Source organism: Anguilla anguilla, chromosome 1 (genome assembly GCF_013347855.1).
Source record: "Anguilla anguilla isolate fAngAng1 chromosome 1, fAngAng1.pri, whole genome shotgun sequence".
Taxonomy (NCBI): domain Eukaryota; kingdom Metazoa; phylum Chordata; class Actinopteri; order Anguilliformes; family Anguillidae; genus Anguilla; species Anguilla anguilla.
The window spans coordinates 59,361,019-59,374,280 of record NC_049201.1 but is presented as its reverse complement, the minus strand read 5'-3'; the positions used below and the strand labels follow the sequence as shown (position 1 = coordinate 59,374,280).

General features: G+C 41.3%; 1 protein-coding gene across 2 annotated transcripts in view; it reads left to right on the top strand.

Annotated features, from left to right (window-relative positions):
- Nucleotides 1-13,262, top strand: part of LOC118235160 (CUB and sushi domain-containing protein 3-like) — a 211,847-nt gene that overhangs the window by 27,746 nt on the left and 170,839 nt on the right. For both annotated transcript variants that reach the window (XM_035432226.1, XM_035432235.1), the window contains exons 4-6: nt 7,261-7,348; nt 8,052-8,176; nt 9,611-9,732. In XM_035432226.1, coding sequence (XP_035288117.1) covers nt 7,261-7,348; nt 8,052-8,176; nt 9,611-9,732 — 335 coding nt within the window. The remainder of the gene's footprint in view (nt 1-7,260; nt 7,349-8,051; nt 8,177-9,610; nt 9,733-13,262) is intronic.

The following is a 13,262-nucleotide window of genomic DNA, read 5'->3' as shown; positions in this document are numbered from 1 at the left end:
CTCTGTTTATACCATATTACTGTTCTTCAGAGATATTCACCCCACATGGTTTTTTTTTGAATACCTATTTGTGGCAAGGCTCAGTCTGAGAGAGAGACAATGTGAGCAATCTGAGGGCCATGCCAACTGGTTAGGTAGGCACACACCAGGGGTGCATTACTGATTGCATCCCTGGACTTTAAACTTTCTACAGTAGGTGTCTGAGAATCCCTGACCTGTGAGCAAGAGGGAAAGTGAAATAATGTGGCTGAAAAGTTTCTGTTGTGTTTTATGTTCTCTTTCTTATTTTAGTTTATTATTTTTACGTGGAGCCCCTGAGGGGAAAGGAGAAGCTTATCATTAACGCTTATCATTGTTTAGTTATTCAAACTCGCTCTATTAATAAATGCCAATGGACACTAGAAATTATCATCTCCATGTGTCCAGCTCTTCTGTGCCTCCCAGGGGCGTCACCCAGTGTGTGTCACAAGTATATAAACAAATTTCAGATTCTGCTTGGAATTGCGCATTTCATTGCTCTTCACATAAATAAGATAGATTGCCTTAGTTCAATTGGAAAGGTTTACCTGTGCTACTTATGCTACAATTCACACTACACACCTTTGGCACTGATGCAACTCACATTGTATTCTGTGAAATTTATTTAGACTGTATATTTGTGAGATCACACTAAAACTGTTCCCTAGTGGCTTCTGCTCTGTGTGAGGATTAGTGAACCATGATTATTTCAGTCCTAAAAATATATAGTAGGTCAGAAATCTTCTTTGTAGTCTTCACAAGCCGGGCTGCCTTCTGCCAGAAAACTGAAATTCTAAATCTAAATTAGGTGAGTTGAGCACCTCTAATGCTGACACATTTACCAACACCCGGATTTCTTATTTCCTGAGCACGCTTGATTGACTCTACAGGAGGACAGAATTTTGGCTTGTTAAAGTGTGTCAGATGCCATTCACTCACAGTAAAGTGCTTGGGGAAAATGTGACAAGTTTGTGTTCATCTCCTGCTAGGTTTGCGTCATACTTTCTGAGAGCTGTTGTGAGCTCAGTGTCTTTGCTGTGGCCTGCAGCTGTGCTGCCATGCTGGCTCATTTTTCTGCTGTCAGACAGTTGGCAAACACCTCCGATAGAGACATGGTCCAGGGCAAGGCGAATCAGTCGCCCAAAGGCTAAAGGGGCATCTGTTTCCCGCCTGTTTGCTTCGTTGACATTTACGTTGAGTTTGTCACAGAACAACTCTTTGCAGTGTTTTGAGGACTCGATTTGTTTGTTTTATATTATTTATCATAACACTGAAACAAGGCTGATGAGATGCAACCTATTAATGAGGCTGAAGCTAGGAAGGGTCAGTGCTTCCAAGAAGTTGAACGTCAATCATGATTTTTCATAAATCTGGAAGTAGACACACAATGCACTACGTTATTTGGCTGAACTGGGAATTGGCACAATTAGTAGGGGTGCAGTGGGTAGCACTGTCGCCTCACAGCAAGAAGATACTTGGTTCAAATCTGGCCTGGGCCTTTCTGTGTGGAGTTTACATGTTTCCCCGTGCCCGTGTTGGTTTCCTCTGTGTAGTCCGGTTTCCTCCAACAGTACAAAGACATGCAGGAAGGCTAATTGGAGATGCTAAATTGTCCACAGGTATGAGTGTGTGAGTGAATGGTGTGTGTGCCCTACGATAGATTAGCGACCTGTTCAGGGTATATTCCTGCCTCTTGCCCAATGCACACTGTGATAGGCTCCAGCACCCCCTGCGACCCTGCCCAGGATAAGCAGTATTAGTGACAGCTATCTTTTAATGCTTTTTATTGAGCACCAAAACAGCACTCACTGTTTAGTGAGCGACAAAATCATTTTTTTGGCGCTATAATATTATGAATTCCTTTGGGGGGAAGGGGCATTGTATTCAACCATTCTGCAAAATTCCATAATGCTGTCCTTCTGAGAGCTGGTTCATACACAAACAAAGAGAGGTAGAGCTAGTGTGTCTCTCCAAGCCCTCCGCTGGCAGCTCTGCCCACTGGGGAGCATTAGTTCTTGCAGTCAGAAATGAATCACATGCTCATATTAGCAAGTTTGTACACACTGAATCTGAATAAAACAGTTTGATCATTTTTGGAGCTACCACCAACCTACCACCCACAAATGGGATTATTCAAATCGCTAATTAACATGCCATTTACTGGGCATTCAAAGGATGGTGCCTACACTCAGGGACATCGCTCCACAGGAGTGTGCAATATGTTTGTACGTAAGGGTGTAAAATGTTTAGTGAACAGATGTCTCATTGCCTACCTCTTCTGTTGCACAATGGTGGTCTGGAGCCTAGCAAAAAAACCTGTTTGCTCATCAGCGAGGTGGAGCATCAACAATCCCTCTCCTGACACCCTCATAATTATTTTTCTCCTGCTGGCGGAAACAGGGTTTGGCTGTTATTGATAAGATCCTTGTACGTTGCAATTGGCAGATGTGACAGTTGCATTCTCGGCTGTGGTGTTTATTATTATGTTTCAGTTCGTTCCTATAGCACCACAAATAATGTGTTGACAAAAGCACATTCACTTGTACAGGAGTCTTGGCTACTGTGAACAGAAGTCTATTGTGCTTGCTTCACTTTTGTGCTCTGATTTTGTGAGATTTAGCAGAGTGATTATCAGTCTGTGCGGTGTTTATAATGAATAGCTGAAATGAGATGGCTTGGCTAAAACAGCTGTGCATTTGGACAGATGATGCTGCTGCTGATGTGTTTAAATATGCACACCAACATACCATTACAGTTGGTTAATAAAATACTGTATAAGTCTGGGGTTCTCAAGCTAATATTGAGCATCCTAGCTTCAAAATTCCAAAATTTTAATCCTGTGTTGAGAGTCTAATGCCTTATTCAATTCAATTCAATTTTAATTCTATAGAGCTTTTTATAGAGAACTGTCACAAAGATGCCTTACGGAGTAGCAAGGCAAGAAACAGAAAAAATAGCAACGGTGCAAACACCAGGCCTGAACCCCCAAATGGCAAGGGCATGAGGAGACACCCAGCTATAGAGGGGGAGCCCATCCTCCTCTGACCAGGCTGGTGTAAAATAGTGGTAGAAAAGAATTTAGCAGAAATGCTGTAAGGGATCTATCGCAGCAAATAAAACGGGTTAAACAGGTTACAGTTGAGGTATTAGCTAACAGGAATAATATAAGCTCAAATTGTATAGTTCATTATAGTGCAGTTTAGAGAGGCCAGGTGATAAATCTGGAGCTCCAGGCTTCGTCAAGGCATGAGCAGAGGAACAGGGCTGAAGCGAGCAGAGGAACGGGGCTGACCACGAAGCAAGGGACAGGGCTGGAGCAATCTCATGGACCCAGGACATATATATATATATATATATATATATATATATATATATATATATATATATGTAGACATGAACCTCTCTCCCCAAACAACCTTTGTTACCACATTGCTACATTGCCACTTTTTCTGCTGTACGGCTAGACCAGCCTTGCATATTCCACCCCTGCTTTAGGGCTGGACCCAGCCTGGCATATTCCATGACTATCCCCCTGCAAAGCCAGGACCAGATGGCTCCTTACACCTCGTTTCTACAGTAGAGCGAGAACCAGGCTGGCTGATTATACCACACTGGCGCTGAGACAGTCGGTCAGGCAAAATTGTGTCCTTATCCGACCACTTGGGGCAGTCTGCCATGAATGACCTGCATGTGTTCTGTAGGCCGTCACACATTGTGGAGGTGTGAAAACAGACCTGCTCTGTTTTCACTCTACCAGCAGAGTGAGTATCTCAGCTCCCATGGGGTAAACGGCATGGTAGTTTGCTTTTGCTCCGTGTTTTAAGGCTGTGGCCTAAATAGTTTATGATAGTTGTATATAATCTTTACAGCCTTGCATTTAACAGCATCAGCTGCTTTGTTTCGTGAATAATGCAGAGAGCTGTATTGTGACCTGCTGCCCTGGCAGGAAAAAAAAATCCAAAAAACAATAATGGACATATCCTTTGTGTGTATGTGTGTGTGTGTGCGCTCATGCATGCTTGCATGTGTGCGTGCATGCGTGCATGTATGAGTGTGTGTGTGTGTGTGTGTGTGTATGCGCTTGCACACGTGCACAATATGTATGCATGTCCCTGTGTTTGTAAATGCGTGCATGTGCATGGGAGATGTGCATGTCCATCTGTTTGCGCGTTTGTGTTTGCATGCTTGCACGTGCATGTGTGCACGCATCTGTCTGTCATGCAATGTGATGGCGATAGTGCTTTCCCAATCCATTAAAAAGTAATGGGCACCATCTGTGATATAGCTGTTGGAATAAAAATATTCATGAATTCTTGGAAAAACAAATTCCTCTGTGATCTGTCATGGTGCTTGATGCTGCTGCTGCAGGGCGGATGTTTATTTGCTCTCTCAATTTTGCAGATATGTTATCTAGTTTTGCTTATTAACATTTGATGAGAAGGTTTCAAAGAAATCAAAATATTAAAAAAAACAGGAATGGAGAATGTTTCATGCAAAAGAAAGCCCTGGCATTGCACGTGTGAGGATCATAGAGAAATCCAGTTTTTGAGCCATTGTATTGCATTATGTGTGGTGGCTTTAGCAGCATAAACTTTCCCCTTGAACCTTCAAGCCTTTTGGACTAATGTTCTTGAACATGTGCAGTCCAGTCTTGTGAATTCACATAACTAGATTGCCATTACACTGATCCAGAGAAATTCTTTGAGACATAGTAGTTATGCAATGCATTGTTTGAGGTGAGCCCGTTTAGCAAAAATGTATTAAAACCTTCATTGAATTAAAGGTTATGGTGAGTGCCTTGGCTGCAGTTACAACATTTTTCTTTACCCCCCACGATCCAGAACATTCTGGCTACATTATAAGTAGCTGAACACCATTTATTTTCTGCAAAGGCACATTTTTGCAACCTCACCAAATCACAAGAACACTATTTCTACACCAAATTACACACTCAGCGGCCACTTCATTAGATAGGTCCACTGAGTAGGACCCCCCTTTGCCTGCAGAGCAGCTTGAATTCGTCACAGCATGGATTCATGGATTCAACCCCCTTGGGGGTTTTTGTCCATGTCGATGCAATAGCATCATGCAGTTCCTGCAGATTGTTTGGCCGCATGTTCATACTGCGAACCTCCCATTCCACTTCTTCCGAAAGGTGCTCTAGTGGATTGAGATCTGGGGTCTTTGCAGGCCATTGGGGTCGACTGAAGTCACTGTTATGTTTGTGGAACCAGCTTGAGATGATGTATGCTTTGTCATCTGGTGCATTATCCTGCTGGAAGTATGCATTTGAAAAATGGTAGACTGGCCATAAAGGATGTCAGCAACAATGCTTGCTGTAGGTATACTGTGGCATTCAAATGATGCTCTATTGGTAATAAGGGGCCTAATGCTCACGACATTACACCGGCACCAGCAGCCTGAACCATTGACATAAGGTTGGATCATTGATCTGCGGTTTCTTGCTGTTGACGCAAAATTCTGACCCTACCATCTGTATGCCACAGCAGAAATCGAGATTTGTCAGTGCAGGTGAAATTTTTGTATTTTCAATCGTACAGTTTTGGTGATCATGTGCCTACTGTAGCCTCATATTCCTCTTCCATGTTCCTACACACGGTGTGTTCTTCTGCTGCGGTAGCCATCTGCTTTAAGGCTTGATGGGTTGTGCACTCAGAGATGCCCTTTTGCACACCACTGATGTAAACAGCCGTTATTTGAATATTTGTTGCCTTTCCTTTAGCTTAAATGAGTCTGCCCATTCTCCTCTGACCTCTCTCATTATCAAGGTGTTTTTACCCACAGAACTGCCGCTCAGTGTTTTTTGTTTATCACATCGTTCTCTGTAAACTGTAGGCTGTAGTGTGTGAAAATTCTTGGAGGGCAGCTGTTTCTGAGATGCTGGAACCACCATGTCTGACACCAACAATCATACCATGGTCAGAGTCACTTGGATCATGTGTCTTGCCCGTTCTGATGTTTGGTCAAACAATCACTAAACCTCTTCACCATGTCTGCAAACTATATATATATATATATATATATTTGCGGGTTCTCTCGCTGATTGGTTATGAATCAGGCGCTGACCACTGTTCCAGGCAGAAAACCAGTGTCCAGGTTAATGTCCCTGCTCAGGAGTACAAAAGGAACATCACAAGGGGGATTTAAAACCAAAATTCTCTGTTTGTCAGTTCCTGGGGCATTGTGCCTCGCTGTTATACACTGCAAGGGCAGCACGGATGGCTACGATGGGGTTTCACATGCCCAGCTGTTGCCTTCATGCCCGCCCCATCATGACATCACTGTGGATTAATGCGTGCGAATGTGTGCATTTGTGTGCGTGTATGAGTGCGCATGTATTCATCCCAGTAGAGTTGATGCTTCTCATTTATGCAAAACGCCACCCTAGCCTGAATGTATAAATGATTCCTGGTCAAAGCTATACGCTTTAATTAGCATTTTGCTGAACATATTCCCACTGCAGCCCTCACAGGGAATGCTAATATCAGTAATTTGAATGGGTTCATTCACAAAGAAAATAAAAACTGACATGCATCCTCTGCATTGGATTAAGAGCAGAGAATGAATGATCTCTGGTGATTTTTATCAAATCGCATTTCATTCACTGTAGTGCCTGTAGTAGGAATGGACTCCAATAAGAGTTAATGATATGAAATTATGATAAGGGTAATAAAAACTGACACCACCAAAGATAAAAAGCTAAAATAATAATGTATTTTTAATATTGTTGAACGGGAACAATAGGCACCCCTGAAGTTATACCGAAGATTGAATAATTGCTTTAATGTTGGAATATGGGCTGCACGGTGGTGCAGTGGGTAGCACTGTCGCCTCACAGCAAGAAGGTTGTGGGTTCGAATTTCGGCTTTGGGCCTTTCTGTGTGGAGTTTTCATGTTCTCCCCGTGTCTGCGTGGGTTTCCTCCGGGTACTCCGGTTTCCTCCCACAGTCCAAAGACATGCAGGTAGGTTAATTGGAGACTCTAAATTGTCCATAGGTATGAGTGTGTGAGTGAATGGTGTGTGTGCTCTATGATAGATTGGCGGCCTGTCCAGGGTGTATTCCTGCCTCTTGCCCAATGTACGCTGGGTTAGGCTCCAGCACCCCCCGCGACCCTGCTCAGGATAAGCGGGTATAGGTAATGGATGGATGTTGGAATATGACATTTAAAAAAGGCATTTGGCCAGATGAAATGAAAGAATGTTTTCCTCTGTGTTTGCAGTGAATGATGGAGGCATAAAACAAGCATCAAATTCCTGCCCTGACCCTGGGGAACCAGAGAATGGAAAGCGCATAGGGACAAACTTCAGGTAAACCACTTCAGAGAGCTGTATGTTCTTCAAATGGACTACAAGTAACCAGGAGACAGTTCAAATGAGGGAAGTTAAGATTTTAATACAGTAAATGTCCCGCATGTTCATGATTAACAGTTCATGATTCCACCCACTCCTAACTACTACTGGCACCATAATATTACATTGTTAACTCCAGAGAGCCAAGTTAAGTATTGAAGGAGGTAAGTAATAATGTCTTGATTAGAGATCCCATTAAATATGGCTCGGGTCATTTTCCTTTGTGAATATTACATTTTAAACAAATCACACTTTATCAATATTTAATAAATACATAATTACAAAAGAAATTACACTCACAAAGGGAATGGTGAAAAATGATTCATGTATTTTTACAATCTCAATTACAATGGAGCAGTTCTTTTTTTCTGTGCTTCAGCCTCAGTCCCACAATAATAAGTCATGACAATAATATACTTTTCATAAGTTTAAGATAAATTTTGCCTCTCATATGGGGAAGGTTTTGACGCCATGCGCCTCAGGGAAACGTAGAAAATGTGACAGCAGCGCTAGTAAATGATGTCCATGATTGCAAAGCAGAAAAATTCCGAGTCCCTGTGCTTGATGAATGAGGTGGGCCAGGCGCATTTTCGTCTGCTGGACGTTTAAGTCCCGATGCTCAGTGCTGTGTGCTCTGCTTCCTCTCTCTCGGCTACCAAAGCATTGGTGCCACGGCTCTGTTCACTTGCGACGAGGACCACGTCCTTCAAGGCTCCAAAACCATCACCTGTCAGAGGGTGGCTGAAGTGTTTGCGGCCTGGAGCGACCATCGACCTGCCTGTAAAGGTGAGAGCCTGCCCCGGCCACCCCTGGTGGGCAGCAGGCCGAGGGGATGGCCTGTGAATGTGCGTGCACCAAGGTTAACCATGTTGCTGTGGGTAGCATTGTGTCGCTACTAGCTGCTTATTTTTTCCAAATCTTGCAGGTCACACACACCGGTGCACACACGCTGATGTCATTGACTCACAACTTGCATTGTTATATAACCTTCCCGTTTTTTTTTCCTGTAACCAGTCCAAAACTGTTTTTTGTTTGGGTTGATTGTGTTATGCAAAGAAGCATTGATTTTCAGGGCTGGGAGTGAATTTTAGAGTGTATAGCAAGTGCAATATACCACTCTATTGATGAGGTGTATGACTGTAATTGCCAATCCCACATTCATTTCTGTAGGATATGCAATTTTTATAATGTTTTCTTGTTTGAATGTAGCTGCCCACAAACTGCAGGTTTCCTGATGTTGTTAGAATATTAATGCGAACAACTGCAATAAAAGCATCTGTTTTTCAATCACACATCTATATCCTTAAGTATCCTTAAATAATATTGTGACTTGTGAGGGCAATGGAGGTCTTTTGGGCAAATTTATTTCCTTGGTAAGTTATGCAGGGAGACCTGGAGGTTTCCTCTGAGGTTATCTTCATATGAATTAAGCATTCTCTGATTGCTTTCCTTTGAACCCATGAAAAGATGTATCAGATGCAAAGTGCATTTATTGCAGAGTGGGGGGACATTATAAATATCCTCATTTTAATAAATTATAAAAATTTTAAGCTACAGTAAGTGAATTACCCATTTGAAAATACCCCTGTGGTAATTGGTGACATTTTGGAAACACTGACCACACATAAATATTTGACAAAAAATTTAAAAAAAAATGTATAATGGATCTCGTCATATCTGCATGATGACTAATTCAGTTTTATTGTACCTGTAAGTGTGATTATAAGCATGAACAATAGGTGCCAAATTGCCCATCTTTGCACTCAGCAAACATAAAATGATACTATTGAACGACATTAAATTCTGAGACAGGTTAGCTGGATATCTTTCCTGTCTAATACAGGCCATATTAACCATTTAGCGTGCATTAAACGTTCCATCTCACATACTTATAAAGGGTGGTTTCTGTAGACAGTAGGTTTTCTGAATTAAACGTTCCATCTCACATACTTATAAAGGGTGGTTTCTGTAGACAGTAGGTTTTCTGCATTAAACGTTCCATCTCACATACTTATAAAGGGTGGTTTCTGTAGACAGTAGGTTTTCTGCATTAAACGTTCCATCTCACATACTTATAAAGGGTGGTTTCTGTAGACAGTAGGTTTTCTGCATTAAACGTTCCATCTCACATACTTATAAAGGGTGGTTTCTGTAGACAGTAGGTTTTCCCCTAGACTGGCTGCTCTAGCTTAGAATGTTTTTCTTCTTTTCTTCTTGCAGTGAAAACATGTGGATCAAACCTCCATGGGCCCTCTGGTACTTTCACCTCTCCAAACTTCCCCATTCAGTATGAGAGCAACTCCCAATGTGTATGGATAATTACCGCAAGCAACCCCAATAAGGTGGGTCAACCTGTCACTTGGCACGTGGACAGAGCTTCCATGTAGACGGGGTAGCAAACTGAGGCTTCAAAAATCCCATACTGTGAAAAACAACTTTATTAACCAAAATAACCAAATTGTTTTTAATTTCCATAGCTAAACACTATGATTAATTCAAGCAAGTGCATTACAAATGTTTTAGTATCACCAGTAAAATTATTGAAGCCTCATCCTCCCATAATTCTTTGCTGTGCTTTAATTTTGAATGCAGTGCATTGCTAAACTCGCATAAATTTGCCAAGCTGACCAACTGTATGTTGGCCTTGAGAATACATATGGTACTGCTCACATGCCGATGAAATCAAAATCCAGAGGATTCAGCTTGCAATAGCTTTTCTTGCTATATAACGGGTAATTGAGAAATATTCTTGCTTATGATTGGGGGTGGTCCATTTATAGCTATTTCACTTAAGTGCTCTGTTGTCACTTGACATGTAGAAGATTGGTTGAATGAGGCAGGTCTGACATACTGCTAGTAATGAGGCTAATTATATGTACTGTAAGACTTCGGCACAGTACTCATTTGTATCATAATTAAGGGCATTTACATGCAGAGTCATCCTCTTTGGAACTACTCATCTACACCACTGCACTCAACCCAGGGGAATGGAAACATGTCTTGCTGCTTTCCTGTCTTACAATGCAATATCACGTGTTACCCATTTATTTGTTTATTTTACATTATAGACAAACAGTTTGTCATATACTGAAAGAAAGCGCTAGAATTATTTTCCCTCACTCACAGAATCCATACTGTATTCCCACACTTTACTGATTCTCTTTCATAGATACAGTACCAATTTTTGATCAGTTGTGTTTTCTCTTCCTCTTTCTTTGTGTTAATCAACTCTCCCTGGCTTTGTTAATGCACAAACAGGCATATTTTTTTATTTTTCATTTTTCATTTTTTGCTCTCTGTTGACGTTGTTTAAATAAACCAGGGAAAACTGCGGTTAAGAGATGACATGCCATGACCTCTCTGATCTCCCATTAGTTGTAGGAGCTTTATTATTCTGCTCAGGTGTGGGTCCTGGGGAAACAACAGGGCTCAGCTCCTTAGTCTGTCATCTGAACAGTCATGGAAGGCCAGCTCCTCTCCGAGGGCCCAAGTGCGTGATGCTTGGAGCAGGCAATCATTAGCATTCTAAAGACGTCCTCTGTTTGTTTCTCTCTGGGCCCCTGTCACTGAGGCACAGCCGGGTGCATCTGCTTCTTACTCACACATCTCTCAATAGCTCCCTGCACTTTCAGCACCAATCATACGCTAGCTTTGAAATGTCCTTTAGCTTCATAATCGTCAACCTGATGATCTCCTTTTTGCCTTGGGCATTATGAAAGATTCTGACAACGCAATTTAGTTATTTGTGTTGCTGAGTTTCCTGGAAATTGGGTGAGTTCCAGTTGCTTATTAATTGCCAACCAGGATAGGCTTGTGAGGCCGTAAAAAAAACTAGGGAAAGTGCTTGCCTGGATTTAGTACTGCTTGTAAGGATCGCTCGGGATTTTAATTTCAAAGCCATTCATTTTCAGTGGGATGCAAACTTTCCTTCACCATATTGAAGGAAGTAACAAACAAGGATTTGAACAAATGTTTGGGGGATTATTTGAATTATTTTCTAGACAATCCAATTATTAATGAATTGCGTGACCAGCATTAAAGTACAAACCAAATTAGTCAAGTCAATGGAGGATCTGCGTAATGGAGTGGAAATGCAACACCTCATGCAGTGACTCTATTGATAGTGGAGTGGTGGATACGCCAAAAAAATAAACATTTTGCATTGGCAGCAGACCGGTCAGAATCTGTCATTTTCACAGGAAGTAATCAAACCACTGATGAAGGTGGAAATATAGAATGGTATATAATAAATTATAATAATAAATTATAGGCTGAAGTAATACGTTATTTATCAACGCAACGAGTATTAGGCAAATGGAATGTCCTTGCTCAGCCAAGCATCAGTTTTAAGTGATGTCAATTACAGTGACAGGTGTGGAGAGGTGGATCATTTATACGTCACGTGTTGCAGAAAACTACTTTTACAAAGGCTGCACTCCTGCATCCTTGCGGGAACATCCTCGGGGAGCATCCTCGCTCCTCGATCCTTGCTCCTCAAAAGGCCATTTAACAAATTGCAACGTTCCTAAAGATACGGGACATTGATCAATGTATGGGTCATGCGAGAAAGATAAAATAAGCGACTGGAATGAACCCACAGCGTGAAGCCACAGATCCTCCAATGAGAAGTGAATTTCACAGGCAATTCAGTTTTCAAAGAGAGGCTATTCATGTTGGAATAGCTGACAACTCAAGGCAAGTTGGCAAAGTGGCCAGAAGTGATAAGGAACATGGCACGATAACCAATCAGCTAAAAAATATCTTATGTATAAATTGTCCCCCATTTCAAATTCTATTTCCCCATTCCATAGTTCTTTCAAAGAGGACTCATCAATGATCGCTGTATTGAGATTTCCAATATATGATTGAATTACATTTAAGAACATACTGTAGTGTCAAAAATAGAAAACACGTACTCAAGCAACCAATTGTGGGAGGTGAAAGTGATGACTGGTGATCTTGTCGGATGATGTGTGACTTCACCCAAACTGTGCAAGAAATAGACAGTAAACCCTAATTTTAAATGGTTCATAAAGTTCTTGTTAAATTAGCAAATTAGAATTTGCTAGCAAACCACAAATTAGCAGAATACTGTAATGTTCATTAGCTAACACTTTTGCAGTTACTGTGCAAGTAAACCTTAATTAGGTATGGATATTTTCTTTATTTATTTATTTTTGTCAACCTTTTAAGTCAGCTGCCCACATTTCAAAGCTTTAAAATCCATATGAATACACCAAAAAAACTGCATGGAATTTCACTAGCATACGAACATTTAATCATGCTCAATGGACGGCTAAAATAGCTGGGTAGAAGCTTCCGAGTTAGAATCCCAGCCGAGGGCCTTTCTGAGAAGAGTTTGCATGTTCTCCTCATGTTCTATTTATCATCACTTCTCATTTCCACTAATTCCAATGAGTGTTACAAATCCTGCCGTAAAAAAGGTCAGTAAAAGTGGGGTGACATTGATTCATCCAAATGACTAGTTTCTAAATGAGTTTTGTAATTAAAAATGGTGGCCTCAAATTGTGGCTGGGTTTTAATTACCATACCAAAATCTGTGTATATATGACAATTCAAATGTTGCTGTGCTGTAAAAGCAAAGGACGTGTTAGTTAAGTAACTATTTGAATTCTATCTTGAGCATTAGCTACCTAATCTTATGTCTCATGGCAACATAGTTTCATTAGGTTCCATGGGTTGTTGTAGCTAGCTATCTGCAAAATAGTTAGTAAATTCTGTATTGCTGTTAGCTTGTATTTCCAACTGGCAAGCTGAGCCATTGTTTAGATATTGTTAGCAAGTAAGCTGGGTGCTTTAATGAAAGATATGGAACTGTTTCATATCTGGTATTCTTTGATTTGAACAGTTG